Source organism: Zosterops lateralis (genome assembly GCF_965231275.1).
Source record: "Zosterops lateralis genome assembly, chromosome: 9".
Lineage (NCBI taxonomy): Eukaryota > Metazoa > Chordata > Aves > Passeriformes > Zosteropidae > Zosterops > Zosterops lateralis.
Window position 1 is genome coordinate 16,876,127 of NC_139769.1, and position 19,392 is coordinate 16,895,518.

Genomic DNA, 19,392 nt, shown 5'->3' on the forward strand with positions numbered 1-19,392 from the left:
TTTTACGCCTGCCACTTATTACAGAACATTACCTTTAAGAGAGGCTTGCAGCTGGTATTGATGACAGGCAACAAGACATTTGTCACCTCTCCTCTTGGGCAACAATGATCCAGGTGCAAACATAAGTTAGCAGATGCTCATTGGAGGGGAAGAAGACAACTGTTACTCATTTGTGAACTAAAGTGCTCCTGACTTGGTTTTGCATACATGACATTTTCAACAGGAATAAGGATCACTCAGCTAATCCAGCTCAGAAGTGGCAGTTTCCACAGGCTGTTCTTGGAACTACATATTCACTGGCAGGATGTGGGAAAATTTGGCAGAAATACTGAACCAAGTTAGGAGCTGCAGAAATCAGTAATTTGGAATTTGTCACCTACATGCTTAAAGATTTTAATTAGATTGCACCTGGCCAGATAATACTGTTGAGATGCCCATAATGTGTTTCCATACAGTCTTTTCTATCATTCTTTGAGCCTTTGTTATCTCCTAGTTGTGCTGTTTCCTTCTGAAAACATATTTGAAATAAAGGGAAAGGAAATGCCTAATGGAACTAGCACATGCATTCAGCAGAACTCTGCCACACTTTTTGGAATTTTAAACAACTACACTGCTTCTCATGGGTAGCAAACCAGTTAACATACACTCTGCCTATCAGTACCAAACTTCTGCAGTGCTACTTTTTATTTAACAGAACAGTTGCAAACATTGCTAAAAGAAGTCTTAAGGATTGCTTAATTACATAAGATGGCAATAAGAATATTCTTGACTAGAATGTGTCTGCAAGTGCACGTAAATGTTCATATGACAACAGTAGAATATCTTATTCTGTTCAAGAAGATGAGGCTGTTTGACTGGATCTCAGTTTTCAGGAGACTGGAAGCAGAACACTCACCTCAGCTCTTACTGCTTTGCTCAATCACAGCTATTTGGCGATGCCACCAATAGCTTATTTCCTAGATAGCTCTGTAATGTGAACTGTATGAGGACTGAAGGTACATATTTCCACTGCACTGACCATGTATTCACTGAAACTAAGACATGAATAATTCTTCACCTTATTTGAACCTAGCTAGAGCCTGCAAGTAACTGTGTGGTAACCAAGGACTGTAGCTTGGAAGGGGTTAAACAGTAAATGCTGCAACCATGTTAAATCATGAAAAATTTATTTTCATTACATATACATGAAGGTAAAAGATTTCAGTCAATAGTGTTTTGAACAAGCATTTCTGACATGAGCCTGTTAGTGTAGCTAGACTGAAACTTAATGCAAAGTTAGTGTTTTGCCTTTATTTAGTAATTCACTTTTAGTGTGTATATACAGAATTCATTTTCCTGTTAGAATACCAGAGACAGTAATATCGCAACATTTACATTCCTCATATAAAATGGAGTAATGTACATTTTCAGCTTGGTGTAGATACATAAATATGTACAAAATAAACATTATTGTAATTAACATATTCAGACCAGTTATTATTTAGCAACATCAAAAGCAGATGCACATAGATTTAAGTGAAAATGGTGAAAAACACCTTTATGATATTAGTGACCATTATTTGCATATATGAAGTAGTACAGATAAAGGCTTGTCTTTCAAGCCTTCTGTGGGCATCCAATAACTTTAGTAAAAAAACAAAACTAATTGAGAAGCATAAGATAATTATATATATATGTGTGTCATGATCAGATGGTTTACTAGGATCCATCTTGATCACAAAAGGATAACAATGTAAAACATACACATTTGTTCAGAGCATAAAATATTGCACAAAAGCAATTTCGTTTGAGGAAAATAATTCCTGTGTTTGTGAACATTAAAGAAATAATATATTTGCAGTTTCTAAACCAAAGAACATTCAGTAATACTGTCAAAACTGTCATCCATCAACCTCTTCCCAGCCTATTTTATGGCAATGGCATGTCATTAGCAAGATTTGGCAAAGAGAGAAGGCAGATAAACAGTACATGTATATATCACAGGCCAGACCAAATTCAATAGTTACCTAAACCAACCGCTGGATGGTTTCAGTTCCCTCACAATTTCAGCCTTAAAGAAACATGGAAGTCCTCAGTGCTAGTCACAGTGATAATCACACAGTCGTAGAGTAAGATTCCGTTCTTCTCTGCTTAGACACCATCTTGCCTGAATTCCCAGTCTGAAGGGCACTTTCCTCTGTATCACTGTCACTGCTGTCTACAAGTGTGTGATCCAAAGACATCTGACCAGTCCTCCTGGGAAGATGAAAGTTCACCCCACTCTCCTGTATGGAGTTAGTTATAAAATCTTCATCAGAAGAATGAAATGATTCGTCATCTCCTGTGAAATGGTTGACAATGTGAATCCCATCAAAAGTGGGTTGGTCTGAGAAGTTTCTCTGGCCTTTTAGACATTTGATCTGTTAGAAAAAGTGGAAGTTCACAGTTAATTAGAGCTCAAGAGTCCAGCAGTAAAAAAACCCAAACAACAACAACAACAAGGTGCATTTTCAAGAAATGCCTCATTGAACTCTTACTAGATAAAAGGAAAGATATGAAAGTAGCTCATTTGATGATCGCTTTGAGTATTACAGTTTTAAGGCTTAATAATCAATGTACTTAGTAGTCATAAAAGATTCCTCTTTTACTGCATCTTTAATATCCCCACAAGGATGGTTTCTATTTTCTAAAGTGGCCTATTTGTTTCGACAGCAGTTTGGGACTTAAAATTTATCTTTAGAGCTCCATTCTTTCTCATATTGCCTGATTTCTTAATTGAGGAAACCCTCACTTCAAAGAACAGGGTCCCAAGCGAATACTGCCAGCTTCTCACAGTCATAGAAAAAAATCCTGAGAATATGTTTAGTTCAGTCTATATTGTAACATCAAGTGTCTTAATTATCTAATTCAGATCCAATGAGATTTCAGATCAAGTAGTATGAGAGAAACATCTCTGTACAGCATAAAGAGATTGCAGTTGCAATTTTAAGAGACTATCAAACAAGATAAAAATTATTGTCTGACCATGGACAGATAACATTTTAATTTAATGTGCTGCAGAGTGATATGCAATTTCAACCATGCAGTCAACCTACTCAAAACTAAAATGCAAAGCACTAAAGTCTGGCAAGTCCCCTATTAATTTAATGAAAAATAACTGCAACTCATGGAAGACATTCTGGAGGTTGGTTGTTTTTGTGGTGTTCTGGTTTGTTTGAGCTAGAATTTCATTTTTGTTAGCTTTTAGTAGCAAATATCTCAGGATCAGTTTGACAGTCTACAAGTATTAAGATAAAAAAATCCTGAGCATGCAGATAAATATTAAAAATGGATTATAGAGCCTTCCTAATGTCATTCTAAAAGCTTAAAAAGGAAGATGCACCAAGTACTACTTTGGAAATGACTTTTTACAGTAAGAGACCTGGAGAATAGAAGAAATAAAATGCTGAAGAGTTTCTTTACCAAAATCTTTTTGGTGTTTCAGATATCTGAAGCAATATTCACTTTGATAAATAAGAAATGCTTGTATGTCCTTGGTATTGACAGCAATAGGAGATCTTTACCTGTCCATTTGGGGAAGAAGGAATCTTTGTACTTACCATGGGCTTGTGCAGAAGATGAGAATAAAAAAGGAGTTGAAAAAAGATCACAAGAGTCATAATCATGCTAGAAGCCATTAAATTGTATGTTAGCATGTAAGAACTCCAGCTTTTGATGTTATAGCAAAAAAAAAAATCCCTGTTAGGAATATGGGTACATGATGTAGATCTAAACCTTTGTTGTTACTGTGCATACTAACATTAGTTTTTTGCATTTTCTTCAAATGCCCAAAGGCTGCTGTTATTTCATGAGGACTTTGTATAAAGGCAAGCAAAACAGAGCTCCACACTTGTACAGCATAACTCATGATGCAAGCAAAATCAGTTTATACCAAATATAAATATATCTGGAATAAATAATTTTTACTAGCTTATATACCAAGATGCAGAAAGCCTGGTACAGACATTCTTGTGTTATTTAGAAATATTATTCCTGAAAATATCCTACAATGTGATCAGATTAGCTACCACATGAATTTTCCAAAACAGCTATCAATTTTAGTCACTAAGAAAATAAAACACAGAAACCCAACAATTTCTCTCCACCCTCACCACAGGAAAAAAAAAGAACTGCTGTACAAGTGACTACAAACTTCATATTAGAGTAAGAAATTATATGCTTTTAGGTCTGTACAGTTAAGCCATTGGTTCACCTGGAATTATAAAGCTGATACTCAATGTTAGTTGTTTTGAACACTCAGAAAGCCAAGCCAATGACCTCAAATGTTTTCCTGAAGACTTAAACATGTTACCTTTAGATGAAGTTATTTAGGTAACATGACAAAATCATGGTTTCACAGTTTTAGGCAGCAACCTTTCCAAATGAGAGTCTGTGGAAAATGCTGTTGGTGAAAATAATCATGAATAGACACAGTCTTTGCCAGTTCCTAAAGGGACTCTCAGAAAACAATGTTATCTTTGTGCATCCTTTCATTAGGATAACAAATCCCTGACTTTCCAGAAACACTTTTGATCTGCAGCTTTACACTTCTCTGCCTTTTTTTCTTAAGCACTCCTCGCATGCAAGGGGAAACAGACTGCTGTGAAGAAACATTAATATATTGCAGAGAATACACACTACATGTCTATCCATGGTCATAGAACTCCAGAACTTCTGTCTGCTTCAGAAATGGCCACCTTGGCCAGAACACTGGGGCATAGACCCTGTTTGCATTATGGGATCAACAGGCTGCAGAGCAACACTGCTGAAGAGGACAGTGGAGTCCTGACGCTTGGGAGGCTAAGCTCGAATCCACACTGTCCCTGGGCCGTGCTGAAGGCTAACAGCATACTTGGCTGCATTGACAAGGGCAAGTGTACTTTCATAGTTAACAATTGTTCAGGGGCCCTTCAACCTAATAATTGTTCAGGAGCATTTCTGAAGGAGCTTGATTATTTGGAACTTTTATTGCAATAGAAAGGCTTTGTATGGCTTCTCAAAGCACCTGAAACAGCTTGCCGACAGCCTGCACTCCAGTGCAATTAAATACCACTGGCCAATACCAGCATAAAGCTCTAAAATGTAGGTTTCCTAAAATGAAGTTTTGTACTCTCACATAACTTTAGAGTCTAGCAAGTGAGACCCTACACTTCTAAAAGAAAATGCAGTATCTTTTTTCAAGGGAGGAGCATCACTGTCCTATTGGCTCAGGACAACGGTCCATCAGCCTAATACGGTGCCTCCAACAGTGACAACAGGACATTCATATTACCAAGCTTCCACTCACTTGTTCCAAAGCTGTTGTAGCAAATATGAGCAAAACCTTTCTCTAGCTGCTTTGGCATACATTTATAGACGAGCTGTCCATGACTGATTATATTATTTGCTGTCTACCTCCGTATCTTCCTGTGGCAGTAAATTCCAGAAATTCCTTTATTTGTTTTAAACTAATCTACTTGTTTTAGTAACTGCCCCCAAATTCTAATAATGCAGGAACAAGTGGTGAAACCAGCTCTGTGGTCATTATTCTGAAACTTAACAAAGTACCTTCTTCAGCTTTCTCTCTAGAGCAGATGAGTTCCAATCCATTTTAGCCTCCCATAACAGGTGGTAATCAAGACAACCAACATTCAGTTCCCTTTAACTTCTCTCCAGACCTTCTTTAAACTCTCTGCATCCATATAGATACTAACTGGCTTTATTTGGTTTTTATTATACTTCCTTTTAATGCCCAGTGTTGCCTTGTCTGAGTTGGCTGGTGCTGCTTGCTAAGCCAGTGTCAGAGGGCTCAATACCAAGTGAAAACATCTTTTCTGATTTGTAACTAGCAATTCTATGTTTGCCATTGTGTAGGTATGGCTTAGATTTTGCAATAGATGAATAATCACCTTATTCACACTGAAATTAATTTGTCAGCTTTTTAAGACAGACTTGAGATTCTTGCTGTCAGTGTTTCATTTGAACACGGAAAAAGAGCTTAAGGTAGGAACTAAAGCATTAGGCCAAGATCTACCCAAGTGTATTGAGACAATAGGAAATCCAACTAAGGGCCTGGAATGCAAGATGTGTGGACCCAACCCAAACACTCCCCCAGTACCCCAGTTCTACTCTATACTTATTCCTGAAGGAACTACAGCCATGTTGACCAGAGTATGGACTTGCATCCCAGGGTCTTTTAGTTTCTGTTCTCTTTTGTACACTTGATATTGGTTAAAGGCTTTCAGTTTTGGGTCTGGCCTTCCTTCATGTGAAGGGAACTAGATCTGTCACTCCAACAAATAACATTTAAAGGAACCTGTTTCTTATTGCTTTAGTTTTGCAAGAATCTCAAATCTGATCACATCTGCTAAAAAAAAAAAAAAAAAAAAAAAAAAAAAAAAAAAGGCAACCAATAAAAACCAGGTCTGGTAAACCCCATGTGCTTGTTTTTAATTCTCACATCCAGGTCATATTGTCTAGATGACTGCAGCTTCAACCCAGTTTTCACTATAGCACATGCACACGGCCTTTAGGACATTTCAAAGAGTTAATAACATTATGTGATCAAAATATACATCATCATTATCCCTTCAAAAGCCAGCTGAATCAAGAACAAAATCTTAAAAATGTGTGCATTTTTATACCTTCTTGTATCTAAAGAATTCAGCATTTTAAAGACAAACTATGTCTACTGGTCTACTGGTCAATGAAAATACTTAACTGTACATATTCTTAAACAGGTAACAGTGTACTTCCACAAATATAGAAGAGCTGAACAAAGGCTACCAATCAGATCCTTGAATCTTAGAATAAACTTTCTTACCTGATGCTGACTGCCTCATCAAGCCAGGCATGAAGGAGAAATAGTAAAGAGAAATTTAGAAGTTTTAAACAATTTAAAAAGTGTTCTATATTAAATCATAGAATCAAGTTTGAAGGGTGATAGTTGCAAGCAAGTTATATTTCTAAGTCCCTTTGGTTTTTTGAGTAGGGAACATAGGTTAAACTTTCAAGTGGGACTTTGTGAAAGAGTTTGACTTAAGCTCTGAGAGACATTTTAATTTTGTAACCTGTGAGGTTTTAAGCTGGGAGTTCAGTGGTGAAAAAGTCAAACTAAAATGATATTGTCTGCTCCCTTTAAAAGACTTCAGTAACTAATTATTGAAATTTACTCAATTCCAAAATAGTAAAGACAACTTTTAACAAAGCCTCCCAATAAATATTAAATCTAGACACAATAGGAAAACCAAGAAATATGCCACTGAGATCAAAATATGACCACTGCCTTGGGTGAATAAAATTAGTTTTGGCAGAAGGCAGTATGTCAATTTAAATGTTTATTTAAAGAATAAAGATCCTGATTCTCAGTGCTTTTACTCATAAGAAGAGGAATCTAAAAATCAGAGTTCCCTCTTTATTTGTTCCAACCTTAGTAACACTTGAAACTCTTCATAAGATTTCCTACTTAAAACCCAAACATGATTCAAAGGAAAACTAGAATGTTGCTGAAAATACAACCTAACCACATTTATCTGAAGAAACAAGTCATAAGGATTTTCAAATTCCTTTCCTGTAATTCAGAAAAGCATTGTCAACTTGGCACCATGAAAACAGAGATTCAGAAGATTACAAGCCAATAAAAAAAGTTATGATCTATTAAATTATAATCACATTTAATATGAATAAAAGCAAATTAATTTGAGTTCTTTGAAATTCCTGAGACTGTCCACAGCATCTAATGGAATCCCTTATCGTACTTAACAGCTATTTAGTGATGATTCTCCCATTGTAACAAGATGACTCCAGTTTAAGGCATACAGTAGTACACTATCACTTCTTTAAAAACACCCCTACTAACTTCTTTTGGAAGAATGCTTATTACAGCAATTCAAGTAATTGGAGCATCTCCCAACATAATTACTGGGAAATATGTTGCCATTAAGGACACAACTATTAGTTCAGACAAATACTACATCCAGCAGGTATTACAATGCAGAAGTCATTCTTCCTTGTACTCAGCACTGGTTAGGCTGCACTTCAAATGCTGTTTTCAGCAAGCCAGAACAGTGGTGAATGACAATATTAAATGTCTGAACAGACTGAGGCTCCTTTTTCTGGCTGTGCCAGTACAGCTGCTATTCTTAAAAGTTAAAAAACCCAGAGAGTCTCTGGACTGACTTCTCCCCCCCACCCCCGCATCTCTAGTAGGCTTAAAAGCAACAGCCATGAGGTACTACAGCATTAATTGAATCTTCCCCACGCAGCATTAGCTCTTTGGAAACCAAGATTATGTATGTGATTAATTACTAAAGTCTCCTGTTTAAGGAAACTATTACTTTTGCTTTTGAAACTCATACTTTTAAAAGGATGACCAACATATTGCTGTGCAACCTGAAATATTTATCTCAAATGAACTTTGCTGAACATACCATTAAAAAGACAGAAAACCCCTCCAGTGTGTTGTAAGTGAAAAGCAAAAGAGCAGCAGAGAATTTCCAAGACTGAGTAATTTCAGGCTTTGGGGTTTTTTAAACAGCATTTAAATATTTGGCCTCTGTTTTAAATGCCAGCTTCTGTAAGTTCTATTCGGTCTAAGAGTAATACCAAATGTGTTACAAAATCCCTATAGCTGTCAGGAAGCTTAAATAAAATCTACAGAACAATTTTAATGCAGTAAAAGAAAGCTCATCTCCAGTTGTCCACCTGTTTATTTCATACTGCTCTGAATGTAGTCTTAAATTTCTTAAGTTTTTTATAAAAAGCGAGTTTTTTTCAGTATTATCATTTTGAGAGTACTTGAGCTAAAATTAAATATGATGTTAAATTAAATGTATATTGTGTATCAGTTTTACCATAGACAAGTCTGCTGCATTGTAAACGTGACAAAGATAAAAACCAGCAACAAGTGTTCAGACCAGAAGGTTTCCAGTGAATCAGAACAGGAAACCAATAAAGCGATCAATGGGAGGTCATGACTTTTTGATCACTGCACTATATGGTTAAAGTATCAGGCTTTGATCTAGTGCAGTGTAATCAAGTTAAACTTTGAAGTTAGGTATCAAATATACAATGAAATAGCAACAGTGCTGAGGAATACCCGACTTTAATGCTATTTTGAAAAGTCATCAGTGTTTGGTAACTGTGTCAGGTTTTATTTCTTGAGGGATTTTTTCCAAGAGCTGACAGGTTTGTTGTAGTGAGACTGTGTGCAATTCCAAAGAAGTTCAGGATGACAGGCCTAGGAATTTTCCTTCTACCTACTAGCTACTTATTTATAGAAAGTTCCCAGAAACTCTTTCTACAAGAAACTCTAACTGAAGTGAGGACACAGCAACAAAAGTATTTTAAAACAGCAGTATAATCACACTTAATGTACTGCAATTATTGTATTCGAGAAAACACCTAAATCTCAATAATCCTTCTCCCTGTTCTATGCATCTATAAATACAAACGTTACTGAAACCTCAAGCATTAACTAGAACATACTGGTTGATAGAGACTGAAAATGCACCCATTACAGGCAACAGTTACAGGAAATGAGCATTTCACACTTTTACTCTGTCCTTTAAAAGCAGGACTTAAACTCAGCATTTTTAAATGGACTAAGTAACATTTTTGCCCCTGATTGCAGAAACAACTTTCATTTCTGCTGACTGCAACTCAAATTGATAAAAGAATTTTAGGAGGTGTTTCCACCACATTTCCACTGTTTGCCCCACTTATATTCAGATAAGCTTAAAGAGACTTATTACAAACTCATCACATATATAACAATCTTCTCCTAAGCTTGTTTTCTCCCATAGCTGGCACCTGTGTATGGGTGCTAGCACAATTTTTGAAAGGAACAACTACTCAGATTAACCAGCAGAACCTCGATTCCTCCATTTTTCAATTCCCAATACTTGATTCATAGGCAGAAAAATGTGACAGACCCTGACATAGCTCTAATCAGTAAAGCAGACAGGTCACACAGCTTCAACAATCAAGAACATTATAATGCCATGATAATGAAATAACTTTAATCAGTGTATTTCTTTGGCAATCCACACAAAATTTAAAGGACACAGTGTAATTAGTTATAGCTAGCTACATTCATGTCTAATGCTGCAATCAAGAACTATTACATTCTCAGCAATACAGATCTGGAGCTATGATATATAGATTACAGTGAGGAAAAAGGGAAAATGCTTATAAAACCAGCAATCACCAATCTTCATTTATTTTAGCACTGAATTCTATCTGTCACTAGTGGCAGTGAAACAGTTAAGATTCATACCAAAAACCATTGCCCTGATCCACATAAACAAAGTCATACCTGTTCCATTTAAGGACAGGCTACGTCACTGTCCTGGTTACATTGATCACATTTAGAGGTTTTCTTCACCCTCATGAGGAATGGAAAGTATTTTGTTTATGGTGTTACCAGAGGGGAAGAGAGAGGAATCAACATTATCTGACACAAAGATGACGATTCATGGAGTGAAGTACCATCATTATGGAATCAATACTGTCATTTTGGGCAAGTGTAACATGTCTGTGTTAATTACACTGTGACCACTCAAAGTTAATTGAATTAAACAAATGATGGTCATAAAATATACAGGGATTCCACTGTATCTTCCATCTGCCTGTTGATTGCTTATTTAGCAAGATAGTTTGTGAAGCTAGTTGCTTTATTAAGGACAACTAAATTGGAGAAAGTTACTGGATAATTAAGTCTCCCAATCAGTTCAGCCTTTCAGTAATGAATCTGTGTATTATCAAGCCAGTATAACATCTCTGGCTCTTTTAAGGACAAGCTCAGTTAAAGGAATAAAGCAATTCACTTTTCTAAAGTATAGAGTATATATTTAACTATCCTGTGTAGACAAAGTGCTGCTACATTAGATTGGGTGTTTGCAAACCACATGACCTCACAAACGCTATCTTATCACATCACAGGTTCCTCAGACTGACCACAACCACTTAAATCAGACTTTGCCAGCACAGAAGTTCTGCAACTTTGACACATACTAGTAAAGCAACTACATTTTTAGCTGTCCTTGCAAGAGTTTTACTTGTGGGGAGGGAAAAATCTGATCATCTCTTGTCCAACTGTTCTTTCAAGATACGGTAAAAGAAAAGCACATGATTTATTGTGCTATAAACTTCCACCACAAGCTGAAATGCTTACTCTGTAAATCTGAGGGCTAACATATTTCCTTTCAGGGACAACATTTCTTATCAAGGAAGAAAACATTTATAGAGAGTCACATATTTTGAAAGCATTTGTCTAGTAAAAAAACTATTAGAAGATGCTAATGTGACTCTAATCTGTATTGAGAAACAAGTACTTTACAAAAGTTAATCCAAGACTTTCAACCAACGTTACTGAGAACTATGTTTTACCGAGAACTATCAAGGGAAAACAGTTGACTGAAGTAAAAATTGACTGGAATGAATTCCATGAATATTAGCTGGTTTTATGAAAGTGAACAAGTAAAATGACAGTTTCCAAGAAACAAATGTAGTTGTGCTTGTAGTGCATGAAAAAGGAATAGTACAAGTCTTCCAGAAGAAATGGAGGGTGGGGGAAAGAAATGTTACCTTATTCTGTTCCTCAGGTATTTAAATGGTGATAAATCTGATCATCTCTCATTCTCATTTGCGCGTATGATCTGATCCGCTGCTATCCGTCACTAACTGTGTCTTCAGAGAACTTGAAAAAATTACTGGTAGGTTGAACTTTAACTAGAATTCACTTTCTCCAGTTACTCCTCATCTCCATTATGCAAAGCCATGTTATTTATTCCAAGTTATTTGCTCTGCTTCAGAATGTAGACTAGTGGTGCATCAGATAAGAGAACATTTCATTTAGTAAGCATTGAATTTGACTCAACGGAAGCCTAACAATAAAATTAACGGATGAAAGGAATAATGCTTCCCCACTGGTATCCCATCATCAAGCCCAGATGCAATTATTATGAGAGAAAAAGGAGCTAGGAAAGCTGCAAGAAGTGGCCACCTCACCTTGTGCTATTGCAATGGGCCACAAGCAGCATCATAATTTTGTTCTCATCTATGGCCAATGCAGGAATCAATTTACCTGCTTGTAAAGACATTTCCTCATCTCTTCAGGGGACAACCTGGATCAATCTCTGCTGAGGCCCAGAACCACTCACTGATTTAAGATTATTAGCTAATAATAAAAAATACAAGGAGGAAATAATTTGACAGCTTTAAAACACAGTTTACCTACCATATAAATTTATGGTATTTAAGATTAAAGGAACTGTTAATGTGGATTAATATTTCATTCTGTGTACTATAGTGCATTGAATTTTATTTAGGTATTTAATAGTTTGGCCCATATAGGTGGATTTTTTTAATCCTTCACACTGATGGGCTACAAGTTGACTTTCCCTTCTCCATTTTAATTTCAGCAGTGAAAGCCTAGAAAGCTAATGTGAGTTGCAAGATGTATCCTTAATTCAGCCATATAACCAATTACTCTGTTGGTCACAACTTATACATTATTTATCCTCAAAGTCATTACTTAAAGTGTCTTGAATTTTATTTACACAAGCAAAATCTTTTAAAAGCATAGTATTTAATCTCCAACTTTTATATCTCTTTTCATTAAGCCAGTCTTAAAATGTTAGCTTACCAGGAGCATGATCAGACCAAGAGATAACACCTATATCAGAATCTTACTGACTGCATTAGGTTCTTAAAACATAATATCAGATCCATTCCTAGATAAACTATACTTATGTGGAAATGGAAGAGTAGTAAACTAATGCTCACTACTTCTTTGACGAGACATCAAGTTTTTAGATACTGAAATGGGAAATACCTTTAAAAACCCATTTTCTTCACTCTCAATATGCAAGAATTTAATCTCTAGAATTTCACTTAAAAGGTACCATTATAAAGTCTTCTAAATGCTTGAAAATTATTTTGGCAGAATAGTAATGTTCCAGTTCTTTGCCATCTTGATCTTTTCCATCAGCAATGCTGAGATATCATTAACTAGACAAGTTGCAGTTTCTAAACATTGTGTCACACTAACATCAGAATTTTGGTTTTCATTCAAATATCAAACACACCTGTATAAGATTTGCACATCATCCTTGCTTCTTCTCAAAATATTGCAAGCAATTATTTGTCAAGAGGATATCTCATTAGAAAGAAACAGCTGGGAGAAGACTCTGTATTCTCCCTCTGACATAGGTCAATAGCAGACGCATGCACAGAAAAAAAGGACAAAAACTCCAGCAATCATCTCTCTAAATTCATGGTGGGTGGAATAGTCCCTGCAGATGCACACATGTCGTAATAAAACTGAAAATGGGCTATCTTCAGCATCCAAGGAAAAAATGCTTTCTAAGGTAAAAATGCCTTAAGTGAAGGAAGCACTGTTTCTGTATGTTGCTTCATAAAGCTGACCTCTAACACAGATAGCCAATACACATCTGCAATCCCAAACTGTAGAGGCTACTCGCTTTTGTACAAGCAACACGTTAGGCAGAATTCAGCTTTAAATATGGAAACTATCATAAGATTAAACCAAATCCACATTTGAAATACTATAGCATATAAAGATAACCCCCCAAAATTTTACAGCGTAACAAACACATTAAAGGATTCCAGGAGTGACAGAAATCACCTAATTAGTGTGACAAAGGCAAACTTCGTAAAATTTCATGTGAAACAACTTAAGCACTTCAGTCCTAAATCACAAAGCCTGAAAGACTGGAAACCACTTGCTTTTGTCTCCAAAGGTGTCTTGTGGTCTGCCAGTGTAGTTTGTGGGTAAGCACATCAATTCTAATCTTTTGTACCACCCCTGTAATCTAGGTAACACATACAAGCCTTGCAACATCCAACAGGAAGCAGAAGCAGCTGCTGGGTAATATATATAAAGTGACTGCACATACAGAGAGTTAGTGCATGAAATGCAGAACTTTAGCAGTTTATAAATCATTTAATTCCATTCAGTTTGAACTAAAAGGAAAAGGTGGGAAACTACAAACAACCTCCTCCTTGTTTTTCCAATATGATTTGTGTTAAAAAGAATAAACAGCTTGTTCAATAGTCACAGATTTTCTTAAGCTGTCAAATTTACTTAATGGAAACTTGTAGCAGGCCAAACTTCCAAGGTACTCATTTCCACATAGCTTAACATCTTTACTTCAGTCCTACCTAGCTAGCAAGATATTCTCTTGAGCAGTAAAAATGTTTCACAGAAGTTGCTTTCACTTAACATTTCTGTATCTAATCAAAAGCAACTTCTGTGAAATAGGAGCAATCCTTGTGCAGCTTGAAAGTATCTAACCACGGTACAACCTTATAGTGTCTGTGTGCTCATGCTATTTATGTTACATCAGTTAAGCACATGAACTGGAAGGTCAAGTGACAGACTGACCACTAGACCTTATTTTGGCTGTGCCAAACACATGGCAACCAAGCTTCAGTACTTACTGACAAGGGTAACAAATGCAGCTTCACAGAAGCTGCAGCCTGTTGGGGCTGGACAATGAGAAAGCATTTTAAGTTAAAATCCCACTACGCTAGAAGTCAAGAACGCTGCAGAGATAGCTTTAAGAATGGGAGGGAAATGGAAGAAAATGCTAGGTGGAACGACTTCAATTAATGAAAAGAACAAATCACAACTGAACGCAAGATTCTGAAAAGGCAGAATGTCTGAGGCTAGTATATATTAAAAGTTCTCAAAGGAGTTTACATAATGACTTCCTGTTTGTGATGATCCTTAACATTTCAGGTTTCCACACTAGTTTCAGCCTTCAACAATAAAGTCATAAGTCACAACCACCTAACAACTTTGTGCCAAATAAATCACAAACTCAGCCAATAAGGAGGAAAGGAAGTACAGCACTTCATATACATGACTTATCACAGGATTAGCTACTGGCTAACTAGAAATACTTCAATCTGAGTATCCTTTCATTATGCATCAGCTGTTCTTTGAATACTGGTAGGCTGTGTAAAAGATTACAGGACAGCTGTCAGTAACTTTCTAGGGAATGTGCATAAAACCTGATATGTTTACTAAAGTTCAAAATGCATGTAAGTAATAATTGATCTACATGTATTTGATTTCTGAGTGAAGTTATGGTTGCACTGAGAATTAATTCACTATTTTACTTAACATTAAAAATTTCACTTAATATTTATATTCCAACCCATATTTGGTTGTTCAAATCAGTGCAAAGAAAGAGGTGCATGTAAATAGATTTAAGATAATATGCATGGAACCATAGAATTGTTAAGGTTGGAAAAGGCCTCTACAGAGTTCAACCATTAACCTAACACAGCAGTATTCACCAGTAAAGCAGAAGTTAACTGAAGTCTAGAGTCTAGTAGAGCAGAAGTTGATAACTTCTGGTTATAAGGTTCTCAAAGTTCCAAATTTTGTCTGTTTGTTCTCCTGAAGTGTTCATCAACTACATATTTAAGACTTATTCTGAAGTAGTCAATACTCAACTCAGCTTACCATGCTACAGAAATCCTGTGGTTAAGTATAAAAGGAATCAGGCAGGCAGCTTGTTAGAACAGGTCAAAACTCCAATAATCCCATTTGTAGTTTTTTGACTGCATTTGAATGGTAAGAAAAAAGGCATATTTTCCTATTTAATATTTAATTACCTTTTACATTTAATACCAATGTGGCTTATCAGTTCAGTTTTGGGTGCCATACCACTGAATATGTGAAGTTTTATTCAGTAACAGGAACACAACTTGAATTTGCTACAAATAAGTCTTCTTATTATATCTGAAGACTGACTGTAGCATTACCATTCCTAGATGAGTAATAAAAGCAGCTGAAATTTATCCTTCAGGCTGAAAACTGCATTATTCTTAAGAAGCATCTAAAATTTTGAGCTCAGAAAAAATGACCAAAGTTAATTTGATTTTTAAAAAGTTTTGTTTATAGTTAAAAAAACTTCCAACCATTTGCCCTTTGTACTATGAATTGATTGATAATCATTTGATACAGTATGCAGAGTTCCAACACACAGCTGATTTAGGTTACCACATTGAATCGAGTGAGAGAAATATCTGAATACTAAGGGCCAAATTTTTCTCACCCAGAAAGTCAAGAGATGGTACAGCAGCAGCTTGTTGCACCTGTGCCATAGCAAACTCCCACCCCCAACCCACCTGATAGTGAACAATTCAGCTTGAGACACTGGGCAGTCATAGTGACTCTCTGCTGTCCTCATTGGTGTTCCTCACTGATATTTTAGATTTGCCCTGGCCTGGCTACTAGCCTGGCTTGCAAACACTGAGGGTACAGTAAACCTTTCACAAGAACTCTGCAATTAGGAAGGATCATGCTGTTACCACAACTCAGTACCATCACATCTGATGGATGATTCACAGAATAGAATTAAAGTATGTAGTTGCTCCAGGCTCCACTGACCCAGAAACATTTACATACACACTGCTGGCCAAAGGCACGAAATAGTGTTTAGCCAAAGGCCAGAAAACGGACTTAGTCTGCAGTTACTTGCAGTCAATATAGGATTTGGTCATTATTTTGTTCCCATCCTTCAGATGGAGAATCTGCAACTTTTCTGTAAAAATCTGTAAGAATGCAGTGCTGGAGAGAAAAAAAAAAATAAATAAGCAGAATCAACATTGATGTCCATGCCAAGACATTTCATCTTGTTTCACACATATCTGTCCCACACCTACCTTAAATTATAATTTTTGCTTTAATTAACACTTGCATTTATGTGCAGTTTAAAGTTACACAATTACAATATATTAGAAGGTAACCATATAGTCACCAAGAGCTCTGTTCCTTTTCCAGTGCCTTTTACATGCTAACCAGTTGGGAGATTGTGGTCAGCATGTCACATACACCATCACCGTATCTTCAGGAAGATGCATTTGCAAATGTGTAACGTTTCTTTTAGCTTTTGCAGAAGTAAAATCAGAAAGCAACTAGCCAAAAAACAAAGAACATGGTCATTAATGGATGTTTGCATGAAGACACTTCAGTGCAGGTTTAAGGAAGTTGTTTATTTAACTGGCATGGACTGAATTATACTTCTCCTAACATTCAGCAGTTGAGAGCAAACATTTTGCCTCTTCCTGTTGCCGTTTTCTTCAGATTTAGTTTTTTGAGGAAACACTGCAGGAAACACTGCTTTCCCTCTTAAGATTTTACTTAAAAACTAGACAAATAGATAGGTAACAGTAAGGGAGAAAGGGAAAAAGAAGTCATTAGTAAACAAAGACTTCCAGCCTTTGAATAAAGTCTGTGTAAAGAAACACGCAGAATGCAGCCAAGGTAGCACACGTGTATTACATACAGAGTTTCATAAAATCATAGAATGACTAAAGTCAGAAAATATCTGTAAAATCATCAAGTCAAACCATTTCTTCTTACTGTTCCTATACAGCCTAGAACGATTTCCTTCCTATAGTGTTTACCTAGTTTGGAAATTAAAAATTTAACCACAAAGCATACATCTGAAAGAGGAGTGCTCTTCTACATGGAATTACTCAAACTCTGCTATTGTTGAAATTCATGTTCTTCATAGCATTTCCTTTCTGTTAGATTGAAATCCTGATAAAGATTTGATTAGACTGAACTGTTTAGGAAATCACTGGTATTACTTAGAATTATAATTTTTCTGTGAGCTTATGAAGCTCATCTTCTTTCCAACCTGTTCACATTAACTTATACACATTAAAGACGTACAATATGCCTGCCTTCATGACAATTCAGTTGCTCAGCCAGGCATATAAAAAATGATTGTATAGAGAAAACTATGCAATAGCTTTCCAATTCCAACTAGAGTAATTTTACATTTCTCCCAAACCACTGTTCCTTACCTTTTAAGCCTACAGTGAGCAGAGGAAAAAGTGAGTACAGTGCCTTACTTTGTTCATAATGCAAAAATACAGTAAATATCTGGCTTTCTGGGATTTCTTCAAGCAAGCAACAAAGAAAACTAATTAGGGTGCTTTAATGGAGAAAGCCATGTTATTGATTTTTAAACCTGTTTTTAAGTGAGCTTAATGATTGGTAAAAGTGCTGGACTGATGGCCCTAGAGACTATCCTCCATCTATAGCATAGTGATCTATAGCATAGACAACATTCCAAGATCCTCAAGTGTGTTATAAGTCTCAAGAGATTGATCCTAAAAGCTTGGATCTACTCAGATTGTTATGAAAATACTATCTACACTTCAAGAAAAGATGTGTTTATTTTACAAAAGTAAAAAGGCAACAAACAACTAGGTTGAATTGCTGTACAATCCTTTGGTTTTAAGCAACACTCAGAGCTGTGTATGAAAAGACTAGAAAGAGACTCTACTGCAATGACCAGGCCTTCTGCACACGATGGAGTATTAGGTAAAGACATTTCTTCACAATGCAGCGTGAACTGAAAGGAGCTAGTGAGCACAGGAGTTACATAAGCCATTTCTGTTTCAAGACCTTCTGATCTTTTTAACTAACAGAAAGTTACTACAACTATTAGAGCAAGGAAGTTTGAAGAGACATTTCATAGATTGAAGGTTTTGGCAGTTTAAAACTTAAAAATCTGTTAACTGATATTAAGCAAGCATCCTTTTTTTTTTTTTTTTAAAGCAATCTCAGTTTACTACCACATAAAATTTGTCCTTGCAACAGCAAGAACCAGAAAATTTATGCATGGATTCTTGCACTTGCACAAATGAAGTTTAGTTTCTAACTATAGTAGCCTTAACAGTTGTAGCAAATAAAGACACAAAGGGGCTTATTTTCATATATGCAGTTCCAAACAAAGTAAATGCAACATGAATATGATCAACTTATGAAATTAAGGAAAAAGCTAAGATGGAACATAAATGCCAATCTCATTTAGCATCAAATCGCATAACTAAGCACTATTTTGTTCTCTTACATTCCAAGATTGATATATAAGAGTTTTATTGCATTCTTTTAAAATAATGTACTTCAGCAAAAACAAGTACTGAAGATGTAATTGCTATTAAATTAGCAAAACCTGCCACAGGTGAAAGGACAAAGGTACAAGTGATCAGAGACTCTAGTATAATATCACTTACCTCATGATGCAGCTCAGCTATCTGATCTTTCAGTTCTCTGATGTACTGGTTAGAATCAGACTTATTAAGCTGCCCTTGAATTTTTCCTTCTTCTTTCTGTTTTGGTTAAAAAAAGGAATCATATTAAAATTATTCAAATATCCACTATATTAAAAATCTTATTTTAACAGTCTACATATTTTTGTCACAAACAGAAGCTATCCCCAGACACCATCCAGCACTTTCATTTGACTGAAGTCACAGCAGGTATCTAGAGGTGACAGTGGCTCAGACCAAGCTGACTCTCTCAGTAGTAGAAGGCAGGATTCTATGGAGGACCATGAAGAA

The 19,392-nt window shown here is 36.0% G+C and overlaps 1 protein-coding gene across 3 annotated transcripts in view; it reads right to left on the reverse strand.

Moving 5' to 3' along the window:
• Positions 1-1,149: 1,149 nt before the first annotated feature.
• Positions 1,150-19,392, reverse strand: part of EVI5 (ecotropic viral integration site 5) — a 71,035-nt gene continuing 52,792 nt past the window's right edge. For all 3 annotated transcript variants that reach the window (XM_083867385.1, XM_083867386.1, XM_083867387.1), the window contains 2 exons: positions 19,066-19,161; positions 1,150-2,399 (listed from right to left, as the gene is read on the reverse strand). In XM_083867385.1, the coding sequence (XP_083723511.1) occupies positions 2,094-2,399; positions 19,066-19,161 (402 nt within the window). In that variant the 3' untranslated portion in view covers positions 1,150-2,093. The remainder of the gene's footprint in view (positions 2,400-19,065; positions 19,162-19,392) is intronic.